At 47.0% G+C, this 27,767-nt stretch overlaps 1 protein-coding gene across 2 annotated transcripts; it reads right to left on the bottom strand.

Annotated features, from left to right (window-relative positions):
- Positions 1-26,573, bottom strand: LOC124966858 (liver carboxylesterase 1-like). Of its 2 annotated transcripts, none has more exons than XM_047528630.1 (14): positions 26,465-26,573; positions 22,377-22,581; positions 19,000-19,144; positions 16,313-16,446; positions 14,071-14,224; positions 12,319-12,423; positions 11,530-11,634; positions 9,053-9,091; positions 6,987-7,127; positions 6,045-6,125; positions 5,655-5,802; positions 1,859-1,990; positions 631-703; positions 1-356 (listed from the first exon to the last, which is right to left on the bottom strand). In XM_047528630.1, exons 1-14 carry the CDS (start codon positions 26,571-26,573, stop codon positions 185-187), a joined length of 1,743 nt encoding a protein of 580 aa, XP_047384586.1. In that variant the 3' UTR covers positions 1-184. The 2 variants fall into 2 exon arrangements, with proteins under 2 accessions (XP_047384586.1, XP_047384587.1); XM_047528631.1 differs by having other exon boundaries at positions 22,377-22,584; positions 26,465-26,557.
- Between the last annotated feature and the right edge of the window lie 1,194 nt (positions 26,574-27,767).

Below are 27,767 nucleotides of genomic sequence, written 5' to 3'. Positions count from 1 at the left end.
CAAATGAACATTTATTCTCCAAATCAAGGCCGCAAGTACAAAAATTTCCCCTCCCAGACTCTCCTCGCCCACACCACACAATCCTCTAGCATGCACAATAAGATGTCTCTTAGGTCTACACACGCCTCCTGCAGAATACCCCTGTTGTGCTCCTCTGGTCTTCCAAGGCTGGCTCAGCCTCCATTCACAGTTCCATGTGTCCTCTCTGAGGAGGCTTCTGGACCCTGAGCTCAGTCCAGTAAGCCATTTCCTTATCTTTCAGCCCCTGGGCTGCTTGGGTGGTGACACCAATCTGCAGGTACCCTTCCCTCTGGTCATATTGTGGCCAATGGGGCAGCCCCTCCCCATTTGGGTTCCTAGAAATGGAATCAAACAGAAATCACACAAAGTTGTTAGTGGTCCCAACAATATTCTGACACTTGCCTGGATCTTCTGCCAAGAGGCACAGGCACCTCCAGGGACAGACAGCTCTCTATCTCTTGGAGCAGCCTATGCACTGTCACCATGCTGTGGTCACAGGGTCAGGGATTTGGTCAGTCAAACTTTAAAAGCCACTCTTTCCCAATGAGTAGGCCCCACTACAGGCCACCCCACCCCCCAACCCTGCTCCCTCTTGGCCCCCAGTCTCACCCATTGCGAGCAAAGTTGGCCCAGAATTTCATCACCATCTTGCTGAGGTTGGTCTCCTCTTCTGAGGCTCCCTCTGAGGGGAAGAAGGGAAAAACTCTTTGCTATTTCAAGCGAGCTTCATGGGCTAGCAGCAGCAGCATTACCTAGGAGCTTGTAGGAAATGCAGACTCTTAGAAGAAGGGGGGGGGGAGGAAGGTACTAGGGAATGAGATTAATCGAATGATGTTATGTGCCTACATAGATATGGCATAATGCACCCCACCATTATGTATGAGTATAATGAGAAAGAAAGAAAGAGAGAGAGAGAGAGAGGGAGGGAGAGAGAGAGGGAGGGAGAGAAGGGGGGGGGAGGGAGGAAGAGATGAAGGAAGGAACGAAGGAACGAAGGAAGGCTCTTTGCCTCCTGAGTCAGTCTGTATTTCAGGAAGACCCCGTCACCTGGAGTGCACTTTCAGCTTAAGAATGGCTAGTCTGGGACTCGGCCACAGGCATGCAGTCCATCTGTAAGCTGACCGTCTTCTGTGCCCACCTGCCCTGTCACTCCCCACTCAGTGTCTAAATGCCTCTACTTTGAAGGATTGCTAGCTCTCGGGTATTTTCTCAGTTTTCAAAACACACTCACATTTTCATGGAGTCTGAGAAAGATCAGACTGCAACGATACTAAAGAGTCACCCAACTGGGGGACCCCCAAAGGTGCAGGTGTGCCATGAACAGTCATGAGGTGGCTCAAAAGTCACGTGCAGCTGCTGAGCGTTCATTTATTTAAGACACTTGTGAAGTGTTGAAAAGGTGTTATACTATCAAATATAGGTAATAATGTGCACAATTGGATATATTAAGACTTACTGACAGATACATATGGCACTGGATTCAAATTGAGCACAGTTCTGACCTTAGCCCCACTCACATTCTAATATGCTTCTTTGAGTGGAAAACCAAGGAGTGGTGTTCTTGACCTAGAATAGTGCCCTGTAGGTGACCCACCACCTCTCTTATTGATGTCACAGGTCAGTATTCTGAGAGTGACTCTGGCTCAGGGTACATGAATACCCCTCCTACTTGCACAATAGTAGGAGAAAAGCTGGGAACTGCCCTGTGTAGCTCCGCCCTGTTACAGTGAGTCAGAAGTGAAGCCTGGGACAACGGGAGAACTTGCTCAAGGCCACCAAAGCAAGACTGGAACCCATCCTCCTGACTGCAAGCTCACAGCCAGCACAGAGCTGTTACCTTTTAAAATTGGGGCCCCAAAGACGGAGTAGACTTCATCTCCATGGTCTCCTATCACAGTCTTGGGTTTTATGTCTGATATAAAGCTCGGACGATACTCAAACTCATACATGTAGGTGGGGGCTCCAGCATCTGAGAAGACATGGATTTGTGCACAGTTCACATCACCAGACACAAACTGGAGGGTCCAAGGTCTCTGGCTGTGCAGGAAACCTCTGGGTATCAGTGTGGGAGATAAACAGTTTCAGGAAAGCACAGTGACTTACTTAGGGCTGCAGAGATGGTTGAGGTGGAAATGGAATTTGGGTCAGATGTTTCTGTAGGGGTATGCTTTGAAGTCTTTGTAAATTTTACTTTGCATTTCTGCTAAAAATTTTTGTCTGTTGTTTTACATAACGGAAGTACATAATGTATCAACTAAAGACTCTGGGTGTGTTCACTGAAAATACACTAGAGCTCATTCATTTCAAGACAACCTGGTAGGTGTCTTCTCCTCAGCTCCATTTTGAGCATTTCCAGTGTTGTTCTCTCCCACTGAGAGAAGAGTGAAACAAATCCAAGTTGCTTATCTAAAATGAGGATATTTAAACGAAAATACATGCAGAAATGCAATAATTCATTTCTTGCATCTCAGGAATACTGTGTCCAAGAAAGTCGTCTTTCAGAAATGAGGAAGAAAGAACAACTTTTCCACACAAAAGCTTATGGAGTTCATCACCTCTGGATACACTCTATAGGTTGTGTACAAAACAGTTCTTGAAACTGAAACAAAGACACTATTAAAATAAAATATATGAAAGTATAAAAGTCAATGATATAAGTAAAATGATAAGTTAAATAAATTATGACAAATTCAAACATAAAATTCATATATGAATTCTGATATCAAAATATAACGTGGGGATAAAGTACAGAATTGTTATATGTGATAAAAGTTATCTTAAAATAGGCTGGTGTAAGTGTAAGATGTTATAAATAAGTTTTAGGGTAACCACAAAGCAAAAATCTTTAATAGAAGCACAAAACAGAAATAGAAAGAATTCAAAGCAAACCACAAAGGAAAATCCTCAAGGAATAAAGGAAGACAGTGGGAGAGGAAGAAAGAAGAGGATATTTTAAAAACAACCATAAAAACAACTAACAAAATAGACTGAGTAAATCCTTCCCTATCTTTAATTGCCTCAAATATAAATGGATTAAATTCTCCTACAAAAAGGTCAGGGACTGGATTAAAATACAGGAACATATATATGTTTCCCACAGGAGACTCATCTCAGCTTTAAAGATGTATGTAGCCTGAAGGTGAAGGGATGGAAATAGATATGAAACAAAAACCAAAAGAGAGTAGAGGCAGCTCTCATTACATCAGAAAACAGACTTCAAATAAAAACCTAGAAAAAAGAGACATCCTACCAGGAAAGACAGATATAAAACCGTTTCTGTTCAATGATGACATGATTTTATGTGTAGGAAACCCTACAGATTCCCCTGAAAGATGGTTAGAGCTAGCAAATACATATGGTAAAATTGCAGGATACAAATTCAACACGCAAAATTCAGTAGCATCTCTATACCCTCGCAATGAACTATCCAAAAAGAGAAATCAAGAAAACAATCCCATATATAGTAGTTACATAACACCAATGGGAATAAACTTAACTGAAGTACTGTTTTCTGTACGCTAAAATCTGTAAGACATTAATGAAGGAAACTGAAAAAACACAAATGCGAAAAAAGATACTGAATGTTCAGGATTTGGAAAAAGTAAGATCATTAAAATATCCATGCTACCCAAAGTGATCTACTGGTTCCATGCAATTGCTATCAAAATCTCAACATCATTCTTCAGAGAGATAGAAAAAAAGGTAAAATTCATATAAAGCAAACAAAAAAACTGAATCAAGGTAATCACGAGTGAAAAGAACAAAGCTGGAGATATAACACTGATTGATTTCAAAGTACGCTAAAAACTATGATAGCTAAAATAGTATGGTATTGGAAGAAATGGAAAAAAATCTACACATTGACCAATGGAACAGAATAGAGAGCCCAGATATGAACCCAGGCACACACAGGCAACTGATTTTTGACAAAGGTATTAAGAATACAAAATGGGAAAAGACAGTCTCTTTGATAAATAATATAGGAAAACTGGATTTTGACCTGCAGAAATAAGAAATTGAACTCATCTCACACCATAAACAAAAATTACTAAAAAAGTAAAGACTTAAATTTAATCTCAGAAATTCAAAGACTGATAGAAGAAAACAGGAAAAATTCTATGACATTAGTCTAGGCAATGACTCTGAATTTGATTTCAAAATTGGGGGCAACACAAATGAAAATTGACAAATGAGATTTCATCAAACTGTACAGCTTCTTCAAGTGAGGAAAACAAGTAACAGTGGGCAGAATCAATCTGCAAACTGGGAGAAAAGGTTTGCAAGCCATACGTGCATTAAAGAGTTAAATACAAGTTATGTAGGGCTTGCAGACAAGAGCAAGGAAAGCAAAACAAAACACCCAATTAAAAAGTGGGTAAGGGACCTGTATAGATGTTTCTCAAAAGAAGATGCATAAAAGGACAACAGATAGATGAAAACGTGTTCAACATCACTAATCACTAGAAAAAAAATTATAATCACCATGAGATATCATCCCACTCCAGTCCCAAGGACTTTTATCAAAAAGAATGGAAGAGGAAAAAGGTTGACCTGGCACAGTGGTGCACACCTGTAATCCCAGCAGCTCAGGAAGCTGAGGTAGGAGGATTGCAAGTTCAAAGCAAGCCTCAGCAACTTAGCGAGGCCCTGTCTCAAAATAAAAAGGTCTAGGATGTAGCTCAATGGTGGAGCACCTCTGGTTCATTCCAGGTAGCAAAAAAAAAAAAAAAAAAAAAAAGAATAAAGAATAAAGAAAAAAGATGAACAAGAATGAAAAGAAAAGGGAACACTTTGGTACTGTTGGTACAGATGTCAAAGAAGATGGGGGTTGTTGAAAAACTAAAAACGGAATTACCTTGCAATCCAGGAAACCCACTTCTGGTGCCCAAAAGATTTGAAAGGAGTTTGTTGAAGAGATGTCTACAACCCCATGTTCACTGAAGAACCACTCACAAAAGCCAAATTATGAAATTAACTATGTCTATCAACAGATGAAAATATGGTAGAGATACGTAATGGAAGACTATTTGGTCCTAAAAATGAAAAGAAAAATGCCATTCGGGAACAACATGCATGCAAATGGGGACCAATATGCTGAGGAGATAAGGCTCAGAAAGACAAGCACCATAGGTGACCACTTACAGCTCGAACAGAACTAGCAAAAGAAGAACAAAACGGTGGTAACAGGTAAGAGAGGAGGAAAGGAGGGTAATGGTAGAGTAAGAAATATCAACTGGAGAAAACTTTTTCTTTTTCTTTTCTTTTTTTCTCTGTTGCACAGTATGGAGAACACAGTTAATAGAGTGTTTGGCATTGAATTGCTACTGAAAGGAAATGTCAAGTGTTCTCAATGCAAAAAAACAGCAAGGATTTGAGGAGATGGATCTGTTAGCCAGTACGATGGAATGATTGAAGCATGTATTCGAACATCTTAACCACACTGCACTCATACAAATGAGTACACGTGGTGTCAATTTGTGATTTTAAAAAGTCACATGAATGTGTCCCCCACCCCCAGCCCCTCTGAACAGCTTAGTGTACTATACTTGCTCACCCTCCACTTTCTTTGCCCTTAGGTGACTGAATGTTGGGAGGTGGCAGTGTCCCTCTCCTATGCCACCTCTGTGACTCACCTCTGTGGCCACGGGCCACAGTCACAGATGGGATACAAAATATCACATCTGCTATCAACTCCAGGAACAGGTCTTTGATTTGGACAGGGTCGTCTGTCCCTCGAAAGTACTTCTCAGTGATCACTTGAGTCAGTTCCTCAGGAATTTCCTGAAATGCATCAAGAAAGAGACCCCCACCCCATCTGGAGAGCAATGCAGAAGGCTCACTTGATGTGAATCCCCCAGTCCCTGGGCAAATCCCTCCTGGGGTGTTGAGCAGGGAAAGGCAGAAATATGGGGCTGGAACCAGGTCTCAGACTTTTTCTGCCACTGAGTTGGTCTGGGACTCGGGCAAGGACCCAGCTGTTCGTTGTTTCTCAGCCAATTCCCATGACTCTTTCGACTCCTTACTAGAAAAGGGCAGATCTTCTGCATGAGGGAGGTGGCCGTCTTCCGGTCCAGCTTGCCTTCAGAGATGGGAAATCCAAGCATCTATTAAAAAAGGGGTGACGCATTTGTGAATCATCTGGAATTAACAAGAAGAACCAAGCAAGCCAATGCCTGTGAAGATTCTTTTGGGGGTCTTGATGTGCATGGTTCATTCATTAGTTTGAAAAAAAAAATCAAAAATCAAATGGACTTGTATATAGAAACTCAAGGCGTACAAAGGGAATGGCTTTATACATATACGAGGCTGGGGAGCACAATGGTCATCCAGGTGGTGAGGGAAATTGAGGCCAGGGTGGTGCTGAAGCAGAGAGTCCAGGAACAGAGAGCACAGACCACACACCACGCACACAGATTCTCAAAAGCCGAAACCCATCGTGAAGAATTTTTTTCCTTTGGCATGACTTCTGAAATTCTTCTGAAGTGAGAACTGCAGAACTCTTAACCTGTGAAGATCCTGTTCAACCTCTGCACTCAGAGACTTGACCCAACTCTAACCTGGCTTTTCCAGCCTAAGGCCATGGCCTAGGATGACCCTAGGCCCCCTAAATCGCCCACCTGAGAAATCTCCATGCTTTCAAGTCAAAACAGGATTTTCTGCAGCCAAAACCTGTCTTTTAGGAGTCAGTTTTAACTCAGGCACAAGCAACTTCTTCTGACTATTTCCAGAGAAGTACCTGAGAGCAACCGTGGAGATCTCTAGGGCCCATGAATCCGAGCCCAAGGAGGAAGTTGCTGTGCCCCAGATTGAATCTTCCTACTTCCCTGCTAGACGTCAGTTTTTCCTTCTGCACAATTATCATTTCCGCCCTCCCATTCTGGACATTTCAGTATTCTTTAATAGGAAGACAATCACGGAGTGTTTGGGGAGAAGTGTGTCCGTCTGAGAGATCTGAACATTCTCACCATGGGCAAAACCCAGCCGAACTCTTGCTTGTTGATTCCCACAATGTAGGGGACAGTGTTGAAAGTCTTCTCAGCCAGAATCTCTTCTGGTGCCCTGGGCAGCACAACTCCATCAATCACAGTGGGCACGAAGGGCGTGCTCTGGGAGAAAAGAGCAGAGAGATGAATGAGATTCTTCCTCCACAGGGGACTCCACGTCCCTCTCTGCCTGCCTGAGGACTCGGCCAGCACCATAGACTTCCGTGACTGTGGGCAGTGCCCACAAAACTCAGAATCCTAGCAAGAGACCTAAGTCTGTGACACACCGAGGGCAGAAGTTCTACAAGGAAGCCAGGGATAGTAACGTGATAGTGGCAGGGAAAGGGGAAATCCTCACCCAAAGTATATAGTGCATTAAATAATTATAATATCTATTTCAATTTGAAATACACATTCAGTCATTTCTCACACTAGTAGTCCTGTTTGTCAAGTTGCAATGAGTGCTGAATTACTAAAAAACTGGGCCATTGGTCCTCAGGGAACTCCAGAATTGAGGCCCCCTGAGCCGCTGGCCACAACCTTCTCATCACTCTTGTTTTCATGTGGGTGCCTGTTTAGACATGTCATATAATACAGGCCTCTTACAAAGAATTTGTCACATGCAGAATCCATCTATAATAAAACACCAGCTGGGAATCACTTAACGTTTTCTCAGTCTTGGGTAACATAACTGCAAATTGCTTCTGCCTCACAACACGGCTGTCCACTCTGCTTTTTGAAAATGCAGCTGCTTCTCCATCTTTTCCATGGTTGTGTCTCACGCTAAAGATATTATATGACAACTTTCTAGACTGACCTCACTTACATTCAGGCACACCTCCACTTCTTCATTGGATGTACTATATTCTTGATTCATTAATACTGAATTCATGGCCAAGAGTACCATAACCCAGCCTGAACAAAGTTTATCTGTCACATGTATTTTCTCCCCAAGGACACAGCTTCCTCTGCCTAGGAACACCCTTGGTCTGAGTTGACCTGAAAGGAACATGAACCTCATGCACCTCAACTTCTTGCCACTCTGCACACACAGGGCATCAGGGCCTTTGCCGTGATTGTTCCCTCTCCCAGGAACACTCCTCCTCCTCCAGTTTTCCTGACAGCTGGCTTCCTTCCCTCCATCAGAGCTCACCTCCTAGGTCACCTGCTCATCAGGCCACCCACTGATGAGCATATGCAAACCTGATGTTTATATGCAAACCATTGGCTGACTCAGTCCCTGTTTCCCAATTTCTTTTTTTATCTTAACTCTGACCATCCTCCAACACACCACCTAGTTTATTGATTTTTCTATTGCAATCTCCCCCCACCAGAATGGAAGGCTCCAGGAAGGCAGGGAATCTTGTCTGTGTCACTGGCATGTCCCTGTTGCTAAATCATCTCCTTCAACAGATTAAGTGCTTCTTAACACTTTAATGAAAGTCTGAATAGATGTCATTTCATCCTCATAAGATCAAGAAAAGTACTAGGATCCCCAGAGAGGGAGGAGAGAACAGGAATCGCAAGATGGCGCCAAGCTAAGTTCTCCAGACCCTGGCAACTGTTGAGAGGTGGGAGGGGAGGAGGAAGGAGATGGGAGGAGACCTTTGAGGTTTCCTGGATCCTGGGAGGAGGTGGTGTCCTAAGGCATGAAATCTTAGATGTCCCTCCTGCATAGCAAATTTGCCCTGTGACCTCCTAGAACATCTGTCCTCCTTAAGGAAGGTTTCTAAGCCCCCAATCCATTCATCTCTGCATCCTGAGAGTGTTCTAGAGTAGACTTATCCCACAGGAAATGTAAATGAGAAGAGGGTAGCTCGTCCCTGCAGATATATAATGTGTGACTGGGAACACTGCACTGAGAGTCATAAGGAGTGGGTCCCAATCCGGCCTCCTCTCCTCTGGGCTGTGTTACTCTGGCAAGTGATTTCCACTCTCTGGACCTCAGCAATGAGTCCACAAAGGAGAATACTTTCATTCATAGCAAATTGGAGCTTAAATGCACTAATAAGATTTGAACCTGTAATTAAGAAGCTGAAGGTCCTTACCTGTCTGGTGTCTCCAAGCAAATCAAGAGTAACAAATTTCTGTGAAGATAAAGGCAGAAGATATGGGTGAGAAGCTTCCTCGTGTAAAAGCTGATCCTTTGAACTGTGCCCCTGAGCTGTGAGGATCTACCACCCAGAAGAAGAGGACACTACACAGACTCCACTGGGCATGAGCACAGGGCAGAATGGTAAGATGGGGGAGGGGCAGGGACCAGCAAGGGAAGGAGAGACTGGGAACAAGAGTCAGGGTCCCGGAGCTCTGGGGAGGGCCTCTGCGTTCAGTGCTGCCTCCTCTTCATCCTTTCCCCTACTTGTTCTTACTGGCATCGACACCCCTGTTGTCCCCTGGGGGAAACATATGCATTGGTCCATGGGCACTGGTGTGGATGAGGTAGCTCCAGAGCAGGATGAACCAGTGGGAGAGGGCATTACTCCCTCTTCCCCACTTCCTCCCATGACTTCAGGAATGTAAACGTGACCTGGGGTGCTCCAAGTCCCTGAACATACACATGAGTACAAGGATGGGTACAAACCAGTGTCAGCCCATCAGAGTTTACCCCAAACCTGTTGCTGAAGCTTTTGAGACAGACAGTCTCTAAACAGGTAGAACACATGTCTAGAGTGCTATTGTCTTTAACCTTCCCCAGGTACAAGTCTACTTCAGAGAGAAGCCAACAAGGAAGACTGGCAAGCTGAGGGATACAGACAGGCAGATTCTCAACACTATCTTCAGAGCACCTGGATCCAGCCATGCCTTAAGCCATCTGCTGGTGAACTCTTCACTTACCTGGAGATTCCCTTACTATACGTATTCTGTTGTTGTTGTTGTTGTTCAAGTCACCCTGAAATGCCTTTTCTCATCATGCAGTAGAAAACTACCATTCAAGCAAGCTCACAGAAGCACATTCAACACATGCTTTCCTTTGCTGTGTTCAGGAAGATTGCGGGTGATGGAAAGGTTACACCACACCGACTGGCCTGCCCTACATGTGGAGGGTCCACTGGGGTTCCTTCATTACAAGCTGTAGCCCTACCAGCCAGAAGTGGGGTGTGTGTGTGTGTGTACATGTGTGTGTGTGTGTGTGTGTGTGTGTGTGTGTACGTGTGTGTGCATGTGTGTACTGGGCCAATAGTTAATCATGTAAACAGTTTCACAAAATTTCAGAAGACCTCAGAAGGATGTCCTGGAATTCCAGGATTTTAGGTCTCTTGGTTTCTCCAAGGTCACCATCTCTTTCCATATAACCTTGTTCCTTTGTGCCACATAGAGGATGGCTATACTATTTGATTCTTTCCAGGTATTATAAAACAGCTATGCCTTAATTTTTTGAAAACTTTAAAGCACTGTGCTAGCAGCCTACCCTGTGGGTTCAGAAGTATTGTCCAGTGTCCAAGGTCAAGATGGAGAGACCAGGGACTCAAGTGCCTCTTGAGCTCACAGTCACACCTTCCCCTCCTTAGGGAACAGTTCCCATTAGCCCTGCATGCCCTTTCCTCTGGATGTTTGTCCTACTAAGTTCTCTGTGATGACAGACTGTCATGATGATCCATCAATCCTCAAATGTCACTTTCCCTGAGAAGCACTCATAATGACTGTAAAGAATGTGTCTCCTCTCTATAATTCTGCCACATCAAATCACTAAAGATATGGCTGCATTTCTCCTTGTATTGTCCCTTTTGAGCAGGAACAATGTTCAATTTATGTCTGTATCACCTCTCCTGATGTTGCTCTCCCACACACTTAGCATGGAGGGAGGGAGGGAGGAAGAGAATGAGGAAGTGAGTTGGTTAATACAAGCACTCTTGGTAATTTGGATGGACACATGGATGAAAGATGAAAATTACCAAATAGGTGATAAGTGGATTGTTGCTTTTGGAGGACTGGATGATGAAGTGTAAGACGTATGTTGGACAGATGATTCGTGGATGATGGACAGATTAAAAATAGATGAAAAAGGTAAGGATGGGTCAACACTAGACTAATGAAATAATATCAATATACTGGATGAATGGATGGATGGATGAATGGATGGATGGATGGATAGATGACAGGTGATTGTCTTGAATACTAAAGGAAACAGAGTCTCAGAAAATCTAGAAAACTTGACTACTACTGTGTTATAATTAAAACAGCTTCTAAATCAACCAAGAAAAATTGTGACTCCTTTCTGAAAACCCCCCAAATTCAGTGTGGTTGTTACTTGTATTATTTCTTAATACACATCTGAAACACCTATGGCGAAATATTAAGCTTTGAAAGAACTTATGGATTATCATTATCTTGTTATTATCAAACTTTTTTTTTTTTACATTTGAAGTCTTTCATAATAAAATAGAAAAAAATGAAATTCCCAACTTGGATCAGGATGGGTGGGAGAAATTATCCCAGTTCATTTCCCCTGGTCAGGGGGCAGCTCATCCAGTGAAGTCCAGGGCCCAGTGCACAGCGGAAGGGCCACCAGAATGGAGGCACCTACCATTTTCAGGGTGGTCTCCAAGAGCTCTTCCTCCGTCTTCTGGCGCAGGCAGTGAACCATGACTGCTGACGTGGTGGTTTTACACCCAGCTGTCATAGCAATTTTCTGCAGAGATCACAGGTAACAGCAGAGTTCAAGAGCCATGTCCCAATACAGACAGAAGAGTTCCATGGCAGGTTGACTTCTGAAGGTGACCAGGAGCAGCTGAAAATACTCGAAAATACTCTAGAACAGCTGGTGTGGGTTCTGCTCTCCATAGAGTGCTGCCTCTGTTACTAACTGGAATTGTGACACGAAGCAGTTATCTATCTGTGTCTCCTCTACCTTATCCTTGTTAAAATGGGTGTGATGTTCTCAAAGTTATGTCTAAAGAGAGTCTGAGTGGAGCGGTGGTGAGGTGCATGGAATCCAGAACACCACTCTGCGATTAACTCCCAGCTCCACCACTTACTCATCCCTGGGACTCAGTTTCCCCACCCAAAGCTAAGGCTAATGGTTGCACTTGTCTAATGAGAAGAATTAATGTATATGACAGGCTTAAAAGTGTGCCACGTCCCCACACACTAAAGCTTGTGCAGAATTGACAAAGGCCTGCATAAGACACTTGGCCCTTCAGAGAGCGCAGAATGTTTTTTAAATGTGGTCCTAAAGGAGCTGCTCTCACTAAACCATTCACAGGTATGGTAGCCTGTGAGCATGACAGCTGAGTTCTACAAGATAAAGAAAGGACCCTGAGGATTCCAGGAGAACACAGGAAAGGGCTTGGGAGCTGTCCGGGGTGAGACTTACCTCAGCCACGGGCTTGATGTCCTTCCCGACCAGACCAGGAGTGAGGGCCACGCCACTCTCAGAAATGGCCCTGTGGAAGAGGTTCTTGGCCAGGGGAGATAATACCTGGCAAGGGAGTGGAGAGGAGGAGGTTCATGTCCACAAGGTGAAGGTCAGTGACTCATGTGTCTTTCAGGCTCCCTCCGACTGCTCCTCTGCCTGGGCCCATTCACTCGAAGACTCTGGCACTCCTTGGACGTGACACTTCCTCCCCTATGCTGGCCTGCTTCCCAGGCTCCTCTCGGGTCCCCCTTTCCTAAGGGAAACTCAACAGGAAGAGGCCAGATCCCAGAGTTAGGAGTGGGACAGCAAGTGTATGACACAGGCCCATCATGACATCAAAGTACTGGGGAACCAGCTGGGTAACTCATAGCCACGTTACATAGTAGCATTTCCACTACTCAAAATTCAGCCTCAGAAAAGTGATCACAGAAGGAAGAGCTGGGGGTGTAACTCAATGGCAGTGCACATGCCTGCCAAGTCCATTGCAAAAAAAAAAAAAAAAAAAATTACGGAGGTACACAGAGATATCTACAGATGTTCGTGCTTATTAACATGGCAAAAAAAATGGAAGCAACCCAAAGTCCAGGATTGTGAAATTGGGTAAACAATCTTATGATAGAATGTTTTATGATTATAAAAAACTAATATTACATAAGAATGTTTAATATTAAGGGAAATATTCATGTTATGCTAATATGTTAAGGGAATTTTCTGTGAAAAAAAAAGCAACCTGAACAGAGAACAGAAAGAGAGGAGGGGTAAAGATGATGGATGGATAGATGAACAGATGAATAGACAGATAACACTGTGGAAAAATACATGTCACAATGCCCACAGTCACTATCCTTGGGTTGTGGGGTTGCAGGTGACTCTTTTCTTCTTATTTTTATCCATGTTTCCTTATCCTCTTCTTAAAAAACATATAAAGTTTTTCCTGTGATTATTCAACTATGAAAACCACACTTATTTGTAAAATCCAGTAACCTGACTATGTTCTGCTCACCTCTGAGGTACTGAAGGGTTTCTCACACCTCCCAGCACCACCTATATCTTCCCCCAGTGTCCCCTAGCCCTAGTCCCCTCACCAGCAGGAAATCTCAGAACCCAGATTATGTCTGTGACCCACATCCATGCTCCATCCGTCCCCTGTCATCTCCCACCCCTGCGTCCGCTCACCCACCTCCCCCAGTGCAAATTGTTCCAGAGTCCCAGAGATTGCTGCCCTCCCTCTTGGACTTGGGCATGTCACCAGGTCACCTTAGGAGAAGGTCCTGCCTGCCCTCGGTGCTCCAGTCCTCTCAACATAGACATCTGCCTTGGAGCCAAGGATCCTTTATCTAAATGATATCTTTGGTCCTTCTCATTGTAACTTATACCCACCCCTATTTCCCAAGAGAAGTGAGGTGAGCCCTAATGTCACAGTGATTAAGAAGAGGAAACAGAACTCAATTAAATCAGAGGAGGAGAAAAGTCACTGTTGCAGACTGGCTGGAGATGCTTCTGACTTGAGGACATAAAACTGAGCTCAGTTTCCTGGAGGCCAAGGAGGGTCTGGGCCTGGGCTCCCCACCATCTGAAGTTGGGTGGTGAGCAAAGTCAAGGCTGAATCCAGTCTTGTGCAAGGGGCCTGTGGTTGGATCGGCTGGTCTCCAAGAGGTCCCAGCAGCAGCCTCGGCAGCCTGGGGAGGGGCAGGAGCCAGGAGCACTTACAAGAACAGAGATGCTTTCTCCTCCTGCGGACTCTCCAAAGATGGTCACAGAGCCCGGGTTCCCTCCAAAGTTGGCGATGTTGTCCTGGACCCAGCGCAGAGCAGCCACCTGGTCCAGGTGGCCCCAGTTCCCCGGGCAGTGCTCATCCCCAGTGCTGCGAGAGAGCAGGGTGAGGTGGGGACAGAGGTGTCATGGCAGGGCTACAGGACCAGAGGTGAGCTGGGGGCTCTGCATCCGTGACACAGGGGTCTCCGCCTGCCTCTCATCCCTGCTGATTGTTCTGCATGGAGTCTACATTCATTCTCCAGCAATGATGTACTGAGTGAGCACCTACTATGTGCCCTGCGCTGGCCTAAGAGTGAGCGCATCCCTGGGAACAAAGCAGGCAAAGTCTGACCCCACTCAGCTCACACTCCAGACCTCAGACAGATGAAATGGGAGTGTAATGTTCACCAGTGAAGGTGATGTGAGGTAAGGACAGAGCAGGGGTGGGGCGGTGGGGTGACATTTCAGGTCTCAGGACCAGGGAAGGCCTCTGTGGGTGGTGGTGTTGGTTGAGACCAGCATGAAATGAGCACAGGTCTTCTAATGTCCAGAGAAGGGAATTCTGGGGAGGAGAAGCAGCAGGTGCAAAGGCCCCAGGGCCAAGGGAACGGAAGTGTGAGGGTAGCTGGTGTGAGAGGCAGCTTAGAGGGCACCCGGGGCCTTGGAGGGGACCTCCCTAGTGACAGGACATGATTTGGTCATCGACTGACACGATCACCCTGCCTACTGTGTGGAGCGTCACCATCCAAAAGTAACAGGGTTCAAAAGTAAGTGGCTTGCATTACATTTCTGACCAGAAATACGGGACTTCAATTAGGGTGGAAGCGAGATATAGGTGAGAAGTAGCTGAATTTTTCAGCATATTTTAAAAGCAGGAGCCACGAGGATCGGCTGGTGAGACGGGGGTGAGAACAGAGGAGCCTCCGGGCCCCCCGGCCCTTCATCCTGAGCGCCCAGGAGGACGGAGCTGCCAGCGGCGGCACAGGGGCCTCGTGGGGAAGGGGAGAGCCTGGGCTGGGGAGGGCGTGGTGTCAAGGGCGTCTGTCCCTGTGCAGGGGAGGTGCCCTGCGCACACCAGGGGAGGGGGAGGAGGCAGCTAAAGGAGGCCGCTGGGTTCCAGGGATGGGCCACAGCAGGGAGCTGGGAAGTGCTGCTGGGTCACTCAGGGAGTCAGTGGAGAAGGAGACGCAGGCGCCTGAGCATGGGGAGCAGCAGGGGCCTTGGAGGAGCTGGGAAGGTGGCGGTGACAGTGGTGTGAGTGTGAGTGATGCGCTGTGGCTGCTGCCGGGAGGTCACAGCCTGCGCTGAGCGCCTGTGGTAACGACTGGCCTCCTCCAGAGCAGCCTGGGGCAGGGCCCGCAATCCTGCCAGCGCGGCCTTCAGCGAGCCCCTCCTTCCTTTCCCGTGAGCAGTGCGTGGCCCTGAACCACTGGGCTGCAAGCTTACTGACAGCAGAGAACCGCGCGTACTGGAGCAGCGCAGGTGAAGAGCGCGAGCATTCCAGAGACACCCCAGCAGGAGGCCTGGGCCTTGCAGGATGACTAGGCGTTGGACGGCTAGCGCAGCCACGCCAGGCAGAGGGAACTGCACGTGCCAAAGCCTGGGAGCAAGTGGACGAGTGTGCTGGGGAGTGAGAGGGTAGGTGGGGTCCAATAATGAAGGGACTTAGCCAAGGACACCATGAGCAATGACATGACTAGAATTGAGTCCTCACTTCTTTGCTTGGTGGCTTCTGTGGTTTGGTTGTGGTTTGTCTCCCAGGGGATCATGTGCTACAGCTTCTGCTCATTTTTGCGTCAATGTCAAGCAGTTATGGAACCTCTAACAGAGGAGGTCTGGTGGAAGGTGATTGGGTCATTGGGGTGCCACTCTTAGAGGGGGTAACACAGAGCTCACGGGACCCGGTTAGTTCTGGAGAGAGTGAGTTGTTACAAAAACAGCAAGGCTGCCGCATGCCCCACATTCTGGCTCCCCAGCTCACTGGTTAGTTCTGATGTACAGATTCCTTTATGTCCCTCTCCCATGTTGTGACACAGAATAACAGGGCCTTCTACAGAGGTCAATCCAATGAAGGCCCTCAAAACCGTGAGTGAGATGAGCCTCTTTTCTTTACACCCACCCTAGCTATTTTGTTCTATCAACAGAAGGCAGATCAATGCAGGGGCCCTTGTGCAGAGAGGAGAGTCCAGTGCCCTACCTGAAGAACCCCCAGATGCCCAGGCGGTACTGGATGGTCACCACCACCACATTTTCGAGGGCAGAGAGGACCAGTCCATCATAGGTGGATGCCCCGCCCACCACCAGTCCACCTCCGTGGATCCACACCATCACCTGGACGACAGGGACACAACCATACTAGTTATAGGAAGCAGAATTGCAGAAGACCTCAGAGATTTGTCACCTACATCTTGGCTGTGACTCATGGAGGCCAATAGCAAGACCCGCCAGAGTCCAGCAAGGTTGCAAAAGCCAGTCTCTCTCCTCCCCAACTCCCCCAGCTCAGGCCCAGGGACCACCCGACTCCGTGCACCTGCCCTGTGCCAGACCCATGTGCCATGTCCTCCCTTAAAAGTCACGTGAGCCCCTGTGGGCAACGAACAGCCTGGGGGCATGGCCCGCTGCCAGCTGCCAGCACGGCCTTCCCTGAGCTCCCCCTGTGGCGCTGACCTTGCTTCCTTTCCCATGAGAAGGAAATGCAATGTCATCACCTGTAACGACCAAGAACACCGAGTTCTCCCCGGTACTTCCATGGTCCTTGCCCCTGGACCATCCAACCAGCTGGACATAAGCAAGGGGCTGCGTTTGTACCTGAGCTTCATCTCGGCTAACTCCAGTGAGGCATTAAACTTCCCTGTGCAGGAACGATGATCTCAGACATCACAACCCCACCCGCCTGGTGACCCTTCCTATGTGCCTGCCTCTGCCTCCCCTGCACATCCAGATGTCACCCGTCCCCTAAGAACACCTCGCATCCACCTACTCCAGGGGGCCTTCAGTCACTTGACCAACATTATTCAAAAGCTCGCTGAGGGCCAGGACTGCGAGGGTAAGAGTGGGCATTATAATTCATAGTTCATAACTCTTGCATTTAAAGAGTTCATACAGCAAGGAAGAAAAGAGAATGGACATTATAATAATACTTGTAATAAGAAAAGAACTCATAACATGAACTATGTATCAAGTACTGTTCTAAGTACTTTGAAATAAACTATCTACAAGGTAAACACTCATATTGACTAATATTGTTTCATTGGACAGGAAATGTGAGGATTCCCCTGCCCAAAGTCCCACAGCTAATAAGTGGTTGATCCAGACTGACTGGCCCCAGAGTCCACGTGTCGAGTTGCCCAACTTCCTGCAGCCCCTGGCCACAGCCCCAGCACTTGAGTCCTCTGGAGGGCAGGAGGAAGGTCCCGCTGCAGCTCTGAGCCGGGTTCCAGGAGGCTCGCTCTGCACACTCAACCAGCCCTGAGGTGCAACCTGACCATCAGCATCAGATACTCTCATGGGATTCTTCCCACTAGAGGAAGCAGAGGCTGAGGAAGTTGAGAACTTGCCCAAGACTCTCAGCCAGGCCAAGGCAGGTCCAGGATCTAAACCTAGACCTTGGAGTTCTGGAACCTGTGTCCACAGCTGGAGGGTCTCCTGCCTCCAGCTCCCAGAGCCCATTTCTCCTGCACCTCTGATCCCTGCTTCCTCCAGGGAGGGACTGAGTCGGGGTCATCTGAGTGAAGGCTGAGCCCAAGGGCAGGTCAGCAGAGACAGGCTGAAGAAGTCAGGGCGTGTGCACCAGAGGGCAAGATCTGGAGGGCAGGGGCTGCTGGGAAAGGCGCCATCTCCTGCTCTCTCCAAGCCCAAAGGTCAGTTGTGCAGATGGGGCCACGGAGCACATAACAGCAGCATGAATGAAAAAGTGTATGAATGAGGGAACCCATCCTACCTCCTGTGTCTAACAAGTACACGTGGGACCAACTTCAAAAGTCCCAAGTTCAAACCTCCGCCCCAGCTCCTGGGAACCATGCCAGAGTGTTCCTGGGGGACTGGCCTGACTGGGAGCTGAGTTGACACCCCTCTTTATTCCAACGCAGGGATGGCGTCCTTTCCAGCAGACCCCTCTCCCTCCGGCCTGCACCTGGCAGCCAGCCCCACGCCCCTGGCCCTTCCTTCTTGGAAAACGCTGACTCACCGGATGTCAGCCTGAGCAAAAGGGAACTAGTGAGGAAAATGAGCTCCAATAAAACCCCAGATGCTTGGCCAAAGCAAGGACAGTGCTTCCGGGGTCATTCCAGTCTCCGTTCCTCCCCACCTATACCTCTATCAAGGGACAGTGACAGTGTCCAGGGGACAGTGGAAGTGGTCACGGGTTTTGAGGTAGAAAGGTGACCCACGTGCTGCACTTCCCAGTCTGTGCTCGGGGACGTTGGTTTAAAGATGAGGAGCCCGAGCTCCTGTCCTGTCACCCTTCTGTGTGGCCTCCCTCCCCCATCCGGGCCTCAGTTTCTCTACCTAAAAAAGGAAGAGTGGATTTCCTCTAAGATTTCTTCCAGCTCTAACTTATTTGAAACTATCTGCTCTGAAGATCAGATTCTTAATCTAGAAACCAATAGTAACATCCTTGTCCTTCTGTTATTGTGAGAGAAGTTGAAAAAATTGAAATGTGCCTTCCAGATATTGCTCTGTTCTCCCCAGAGGCTGAGGTGGCCAGGGGAAGCTCCGGGAAGAGCCTCCTGTATTTCCTGAGTGTGGTCACAGGAACCGCTGGGTCCGGAGTCACAGTGGCCCTTGGTGCCTTTCACCCAAGTTGCCTTTGTCCCCTTCCTGTCTGCACCCACAGATCCCAGACACTGAAACTCGTAAGTGTTGACAAGGGGGGCCCATGCTTACCGGCAGGCTGCTTCTCTTTGTCAGGTCTGCGGGAGTGTAAATATTTAGGTAAAGGCAGTCCTCAGAGAACTTGAGGGGAATTTTCTCTTTTCTGTTGGTAAGGAGATCTGAGACCCTCTGCCCTGCTACTGCATCTTGGGAGCACCTGGGAGGGGAGAAAGAAGGGGCTTTGAGGTTCAAGCAGATGGAGGCTGAAGTGTCACCTGGGGCCAGACCTTAAGCTTTTAAGTGGACTGGACTTGAGACACTGGAGTGGGCGAGACGCTCACTGGGGGTTTGGTGGGAGCCATGGGGTTCTTTTGCGTCTTCCAAGATCACGCAGAGTGAGATGGACTTAGCCATTTTTCCCTTTCCAGAGCCTGTGGGATGGCCTGGGCCAAGGAAAGGAGGCTGCCCCTGTGCTGACCTGGCCTGGGAAATGACATTTCCGGCACTGCCAGGACATGGTCCCCACTAATTTGGGGGCTGCAGGATGACTGAATTCCTCCAGCAGGTAACCGTGGGAGACTTCCAGCAACCAAGATAGAATACATTTATCCTGAAACTGGTTAGGGGTGACATCCTGGTGGGACAACCTCAGCAAAACCACAGTCTAGTCCTGTTTCAGTCCCATGTGCTGGGTGACCTCGGATGAATTGCTATCCTGCTCTTGGTTCCAATGTACCAAGTCTAAATGATGGGAGTGCTTTCCCTAAGGATCTTGGAGCCCTGGCATGTTAAGATTCTATCATGGACCTACGCCAGGCAATCACTGCTGGCTGCCCTGAGAAGCGGTCTCCAAGACCCAACTTAGAATGGAATTGATAACATTATTGAGTTCTCTCAATGTGCCAGGCCCTGATTTAAATTATTTTCATGTACTAATTCCTTTAAGTTTCAGATCAGCCCGAAGGTATGAGAGTCTATTATCCCCATTTTACAGATCAGAAAACTGAGTCACAGAGAGGTTACACAACTTGCCCAAGGTCACAGAACCAAAAAGAGCCATGCGATGTAATGTTTATGTTTCCAAGTGCATTCTAAGCACCATCTCTGGATCACAATGAACCCAGAAGACAGGCACTGCGGTCCCTCGTGTGTAGAAGAGGTCACTGAGGCACATGGGTGCCAGGAGGACACAACTGTCAAGTGGCAGAAGTGGAGCCAGAAAACAATTCTCAGGAGTTGTTCCCAGATCTTCAAGTGCAACAGGAATATGACTCAAAAAGATAGAAACTCAAATGTCAAAAGGAAAAGCGTTCAACTCCACTAGTAATGCAAAATAAAGACCAGCTGCAAGGTATGCAAAATAAAGACCAGCTGCAAGGTATGCGAAATAAAGACCAGCTGCAAGGTATGCGAAATAAAGACCAGCTGCAAGGTATGCGAAATAAAGACCAGCTGCAAGGTATGCGAAATAAAGACCAAAATGATATGCATCGTCATCATGATGAATCTATTACTACTTTGTTTACCTAATTGTCCAAAAGCATTCTGTTAATAAATCAAGCATTGCTAAGGGTATGCTGCATGGATGTTTTCAAATATCAGTGGTAGGAACATTCATAGGCTATTTCTTGAGGGAAATTTAACAAAAGGTGCACAGTCTTTGACTCAGAAATTCCATTTTCTTGGAACTTACCCTACACTATCTATAAATGGGTGTCATGATTTAGCTGTAGTGTTGCTGATAATGTCAAAAACATCAAAACCAACTTCATGACTTCAAACAAGAGATGCAGTAAATCAATTGCATCTCAATGCCAAATTTAATGCAGCTATTTAATGCCAGGTTGGGATCTCTAAAGGCACAGGAAGTTGATGACACACTGGTGGATGAGAAAGGCCGTCATTCCAACTACCAATATGTTTCCAGCCAGAAAGGATGCAACGGGGGAGACAGGATCTCCAAGATTAACAGCAGTCTTCCTGGATAGTGGGACTGCATGGATTTTCATTTATTATTATTATTATTATTAGTTTTTTATTTAGCTTTTAATTTTTTACAGATTGCATTTTGATTCATTGTACACAAATGGGGTATATCATTTCGTTTCTATGGTTGTGCACGATGTAGATTCATACCATTTGTGTAATCATACATGTACATAGGATAATGATGTCTGTCTCATTCCACCATTTTTCATACCCCCCTCCCTCTCATTTCCTTCTACATATTCTAAAGTTCCCCCATTCTTTTCTCATTCCCCACCCCCACCCCCATTATATATTATTCTCCACTTATCAGGGAAAACATTCAGCCTTTGGTTTTGGGGGCTTGGCTTATTTCACTTAGCATGATATTCTCCAATTCCATCCATTTATTTGCAAATGCCATAATATTATTCTTCTTTATGGCTGAATAGTATTCCATTGTGTATATATACCAGAGTTTCTTTATCCATTCATCTGTTGAAGGGCATCTAGGTTGGTTCCACAATCTAGCTATTGTGAACTGAGTTTCTATAAACATTGACGTGGCTGTGTTACTGTAGTTTGCTGATTTTAGGTCCTTTGGGTATAAACCGAGGAGTGGGATAGCTGGGTCAAAAAGCGGGTCCATTCCAAGTTTGGATTTTCATTTTCTTACCTTCACTTCTCTCGATTTCCTAGTGTATTTGCAATATGTATGCATGACACTTGCAGTCGGGAATTTAAAAGACTGAATATTAATTTTTGGAAGAAAGGAAGGAAAGACATCAGCTGAAGGTGGGAGCCTGGACATTCCCAGAAGTACTATGAGGAGGAAAAGAAGCACGTAGGCTCTGACACTTGCAGGTGTCTGAGGTGCTCTGGGGTAGTCGTGAGGATGTCTGGAATCTTGGGCTTGTACCCCACTGGCCAGGGTTCCAGGGCACCAAAACCTTTGCTTTGCCCGTGGCTATAGTTAGATACCCCCTGGGCATTGAGAACTTGACAAGGTGGCCCTCCAATGCACCCCAGACACACAGCTTCAACCACCCCACTCCCAGCCTGCCAAGTTCAATACAAAAAAGATGAGGTCACAACTTCTTAGCTCTCGCACCTGCTCAATAGCTCTTTTTCCAAAGTACTGACCACTAAGCAGATTCTAGCACATCGCACACTTCACTTTTTACCTGGAGCATTTTTTACTATCCCACTCCCTTCCCCTCCAGGAACGTAAGCTCCATGGAGGGAGGATCTTTCCTTGGTTCATTGAAGGATTCTAAGAACTGAGAACATGCTGGGCACAAATTAGATGCTCAAGAACCACGTGCTGGATGAAGGGCTCTTGACATCCCCGAGAGGTCTGGGCTGTCTCAGGGCTCCGCCGTGTTCCCGAGCATTCCAGAAGAAGGCAGAGCCAAGCAGAGGACGGCCTCCACCCCTCCCTGCAGCACTGGGAGACCACCCCCGAGACAGGCCACCCCACTTACATAGGAGGGTAGGAGGTGGTGTTCTTCACGGAGCTCCAGGGCTCTGCAGGCTGTGGCGGAGCAAACCTCAGGGATCCCAGAGGGGGCTTGGCAAAAGGGACCCCCAGGAAAACGGCCACAGGCTGGGCAGATCCCTCCAGGCTGACGTACTTCCCCAGGACTTTGCCATGCACGGTGTCCACCACGGGTGGCGAGGACGGGTGTCCTGCTGGACAGGGTGCAAATGAGGACATGAGAGGGGAAAGGCTAGTCCTGGTCCCAGGTGGGTTTGCCACATTCTAGGCATGTGACACTGGATAAGTGACCTAAACCTTCTAGGCCTCAGATTTTCTTATGTACAATAGGGATGAGGAAGGTGACCAGCCTAACTAAAAGGGCTGATAGAAGGGTTAACTAGAATTGAGGTAAAAATGCATCCAGATAAAAGTCAGTGAAAAAAAGAGAGATTCTGGGAGTGAACAGGACCTTTGGTTTCCCTCTTAGAAGCTTCTGGAACCATGTACCCACTAGGATCCTGGTACTGAACTGCATGCTGGTAAGGAGGATAAACAAGATGGGGCCCTGTTCTCAGGAGGACTGATCTTGTGGAGAGAAGGAACCACAGACTTTCTTGACTTCATTCTGGGAAGAAATGGACTGTGTCCTAAGGGAGGATCCAGCGAGGGGCTGGAGGAAGGAGAAGAAGAAACGAGACCTTCTGATCACAGGAAGCTGGGACTTGCAGAGTGTAGGGGAGAATGAGGGAGATGGAATGGGGGCTAAACAGGAATAAGAGAGAGTGCAGAGTCCAGATAATCAGAGACAGGGAGACACAGGGCCTGGCTGGGAACTGGTGATGGGCTGTGGAGACAGGGGGAGTCCAGGTGGAGGGGAGCTAACATTCTGAAATGAGCAGGTGCTGGTCAGGAAGGGTCTCAAATGCCAGGCTAAGGCATCAGGTTTCACTTAGTGGACAAACAAGCAGCAGGAGCAATTATGGAGTAAAGGAAATAAGACTCTTCTAGAATATTCTACTAGCTCTAAGCAGAGTCACGTATAAGTGGATAGAGACTGGGCATCAGGTTCCTGTCTGCTCCATTCCCTCCATTCTTGTGGAGGAGGTAAGTGTTCCTCATCTCCCTGCAACTTTCTCACCTGACCAGAGTGAGCTAAGCTGTGGCAGGTGGATTTCAGACACTCGATCATGGCCACCCCTGGAGTCCTCTCCTGTCTGGCCTCAATGACCTCAGGTTTTCAGAGCACCCATCGCAGGACCCAGTTACTACCCTCCTGACTTCCACGATGCTCCTCTTTGCATACAGATGTATCAACATTCCCCTCAAATGTGTGACCAGAAAAGAAGAAGAATCCAGACTTGTTCTAACAGAAGCAGAATCAATGGCCTTGGAAAATCTTCATGGGAAGTCAATTTCCAAAACAGTATGCATGTCTCATAGTTTCATACTGTGCACACTCAGGCTGTTTTTGTATTTGTAGCTCATTATGTGATCCTGCACTATGTATAGTCAGAAAAATGAGAGATTACACTCTATTTATATATGATCTATCAAAATGTATAAATGCATTCTACTGTCATGTACAACTAATTAGAACAAATAAAATTTAAAAATTAAAAAAAACAAAAACAAGAATGAGACTCTCTCAAAAAAAAAAAAAAAATAGCACCAGGGTGAAATTTGTGAGGACGTGGACATTTAACCCCCAACCTACAACATTTTGACTTGTGATTCTTTTACATTTAAGATCATGAGCTTATCAGAACATAACCCCTCCCTTTAAGTGTAGGAGCACCTGGGCATCAAGAGGAGCAGCCCAAACCACTGGGCACTCTCATGGAAACCGGGTTACACAACCTTGTCCACGCCTCATGCTATTAACAGCTTACCCCAGGCTTGTTTCCTATGGCAGATGGCTAATTGCCAGCAAGCTGTCCTTCCAGGGAAGCTTGTCCATGGAGATGCAGTCCATGGATGCAGGCAGTGCAGGTTGCTTTCATCTTGGTGCATTCTAAGATTTCTACACTGAATATAGATCGCTTTTTTATAATTAGGTGAAAGTTTTAATGGAGATATAAATGAGGAATTTGTAAGAGGACTTGGTCATTAACCAGATGGGACTGTTTGTGAAGGAAAGCAGACTGAAGAGCAGGCGTGTGAACCTGGCTCCGTGTTAGGCAGGGTCACTCGGGAAGTCAGTGAGATAGCCTGGCAAGAGGCCACAGGACCAGGGCACCTCCAGATGGGAAGGAGCTCTGTGAGGGGACAGGGCGTCATCCCCCTGAAGGTGAGGGTGCACACCATGGATGTGTGTGACTCACGGCAGGGGCCAGGGTGAGAGGAGAGCAGGAGCTGAGAAGGAAGCACAGAGGCAGCTTCAGCTGAGATTGGGAGCACCCTCCAGAGAGGTGGCAGGAGGAGGGCGGAGCCTCGGGAGCCCAGGGAGGAGGGGGAGGGGCTGGCTGAGTGCTGAGTACTTTAAGGACATGGAGGAGGGTGAAGTCTGAGCAGAAATCACTGTGTGCAGCCTGTTATCTCAATGATGACCTTCAACCCAGATGAAGTGGGTAGAAGCCAGATTGTACATGATGGAAATATGAGCAGATGGGATGGAAGGTATAAACAAGAGGCTAACAATGGTAGTTACTGTTACATGCAGAATACACATAGTGAGCACTTACTGTGTTCCAGATGTACATTCCAGTTCCTTTACATTACTCCTCAAAAAAAAAAGTCTTGCTAGGTAAGTGTTTATATGCTCACTAAACAGATGTGTAAACAGGATTTGAGAGTGGCCTGTGTGAACTTCTAAAGATGGAAATACTTAACCAGCATAAAGGAATATTCTATTTCAAATTTGGTTCCTTTTTCACTCTGCCTTACACTCAGTCCCGGGAGAGAGAAGATAAAATTCAGATATACCTGGACTGTCAAAGGCACTGATGTCCAGAGCACCAACCCTGGATTCAGGAGCCGGAGTTAGATCAGTGTATGCTTTCCAGGTAAACTTGGGAAAGTACGATTCCCTCTGAATCTTGATTTCTTTGTCCATAAAATAGCACTGATATATGTTGAGGTACCTCACTGAACCCCTGCATTAACCATGGATTTATTTTTTGTACCTGATGCCTTTAAGGAGGGACCTTGCTAATCCTAGAGGAACTGTCACTTAAGGGTCCAACCAATCCAGAGCCCACACCTCAATCACCTCCTGTAATTGGGCTAGGATCCATCTGCCGAATCACCCAGAGCCAGGTTCCAGATTGCCAGAGATAGTCTCTGTTCAAAGTCCCCCCAAAACCTCCAAGGAACCAACCTGCTTACCCGGCCTCACCTCCTTTTTCCAGGAAATCACAACAAAGGCCTCCCCCGCAGTCCCCACTCTCCCTCTGCCCCCTGACTGAGTTCAGTGTTGTGACCAACCTCCTGGGAACTGTGAGTGACAAACTATCTTTTCAATGGTCAAGGACTCCTGGTCTGATTTTTACCCTCTGTCCAATTTCCTACGAACACACTGCATTTCAAACCATCCCCTCTATTTAGCAATCCCTTTTCTGTACTTCTCTGGACCAGGCACCATCTAAGTGCTTTAGAAAGAACCATCCATTTCATCCTCACTACAGCCTGAGGAGGTGGAGACGATTTCATTCGTATTCTAGAGACTGGGTAACCAGGCACAGCTAAGTACAGTACCTGGCACAAGGACACCCGGCTTGGAAGTGCTGGGCTAGGATTCCGGCCCTGACTTCATCCCTGAGTTGATGCTTTTAATACTGTGCAAAGGTATCCTTTACGGTCTCCCCAGATCTGGACTAATGATCCAGGCAAAGGGAAATGGCTCTCTTCATTCCTCATGTGTGAGGCCCGAGGTTGGTTTCCCATTGCCTCCCCGTGCCTGATGTCTGCACCTGGGGTCTCAGGGTGTTGAGCCTCCCATGCACCTGGCCCGCCCAGGCTGGCTGGGCTCAGCTGCTCCACATCCAGAGTGTGAGCAGGGCTGCAGGACAGGAGCGACCATGCCTTTTCCCCAAACGTATCTCCAAAGGGATTTCCAAAGGTGGCCCCTGGTGTCTGTATTTCAGAAGGACTCACCCCAAGCTGTGCAAGCAGATAAAAAGGTCAACACCAGAGTATAGAGCCACATCGTGGAAGGACAGCTCTGGGGCCAAGGAGGTCTCTGCACTGTTTGCAGGCAACACATTAGTCCCAGCCCACAGCTTGAGACCCACCCCAAGTCCCGCCCACCCAGCCCAATTGCATAATCGAAAATGACAGAAAAAAACTGTTCCAAAGAGCTCTTGGGACATTCAGTCAGACCTCCCAGCCACTCCCACCTGGAGTTTATCCTCTCTTATCTAACACTCCCTACCCAACCCTCAGATTACAAAGAGCAACAATTTGTCCAATGATCTCTCACATGAGAATTTCTCCCTTATAGACTTCTAACCTCAGAGTACTAGGATGTTCCCATGGTTAGACACAGCAGGCAGAGGTCTTCAGACAGGGCAAAGCTTTGGTCTGGGGTCTTCAAAACAAGTTGTGATGTTTTAGAGCAACTCACAGCCGCAAATTTGCTCAGTTGGGAAATCAGCACAGAACTCTTGGCTTTGGCTTTGCTGGGCTTGTATTTCCTAGAGTTCTAGGCTTTCAAGTTTGGAAGTGGTCCAACACTTCATCCAATCTCTTTCTGATGCTTAAATTAGCTTACAATATTTCTGCCAAGTAGCCCAGCCTCCTGTCACACACAACCAAGACCAGGGAATTCACTACCTTTCAGAGTAGGGATTTGGGGTAGAATATTCTTATCGTAAATCCATTGGTTTGCTTGTTTTTTTCACTCTTCTAACATTTGCTAAAATGCTTGGCCCTTGCCGAGGTGTCAAATGAACCCTTGGTCTACCTTTTGGCCAGGTAGCAGACAAGACAGGTGTGGGGCGGGACAGGGATGGGGGACAGCGATCATCACAACACATGTGGAAACCCTGAGTTAGGAGGATACAGAAGGCTTCGGGTTCACCTGGGAAAGTTGTTTAGAAACTGCTGAGGACACAAGGAACATGTTCAAGGCCTCTTTCTTGGATCACTGAATGCCCCAACATTAGGAATTTATGTAAATGCACTCTGTTACAGCTGGCTAAGGAAATGCTTCATATTCCAGCAAAGTGGGATGCACAGCTCTGTGTGGTGACATGAAAAGATGTCAGAATACATGGTGAAGGGAGAAAGCACACATTATAAAACTGAAGGCTGCTTCAGAGACGTTTGCCAGTTTCTCCTACAGTTAAACAGACTTCCCACATGGCCCAGGGATAGAAATCCTAGGTATGCACCCAAGAAAATGGAAAATATGGGCTAAAATTACCGCTCAGCAGTTTTGAGTGTGCTAAAAAGTCGT

The sequence above is a fragment of the Sciurus carolinensis genome, chromosome 16 (assembly GCF_902686445.1).
Source record: "Sciurus carolinensis chromosome 16, mSciCar1.2, whole genome shotgun sequence".
Lineage (NCBI taxonomy): Eukaryota > Metazoa > Chordata > Mammalia > Rodentia > Sciuridae > Sciurus > Sciurus carolinensis.
This window is presented reverse-complemented; position numbering and strand designations above follow the sequence as displayed.

Bases quoted from the DNA above. Each gene is read 5' to 3' on its own strand.
- LOC124966858 (XM_047528630.1), bottom strand. From the start codon at position 26,573: ATGTGTTGCCTGCAAACAGTGCAGAGACCTCCTTGGCCCCAGAGCTGT. The intron at 19,145-22,376 runs GTAAGTGGGGTG...CTCCCCTCCCAG, and splicing joins ACCACCTCCTACCCTCCTAT to GTGCTCCCAAGATGCAGTAG. The intron at 14,225-16,312 runs GTAGGGCACTGG...GCTCTCTCGCAG, and splicing joins GGCATCTGGGGGTTCTTCAG to CACTGGGGATGAGCACTGCC.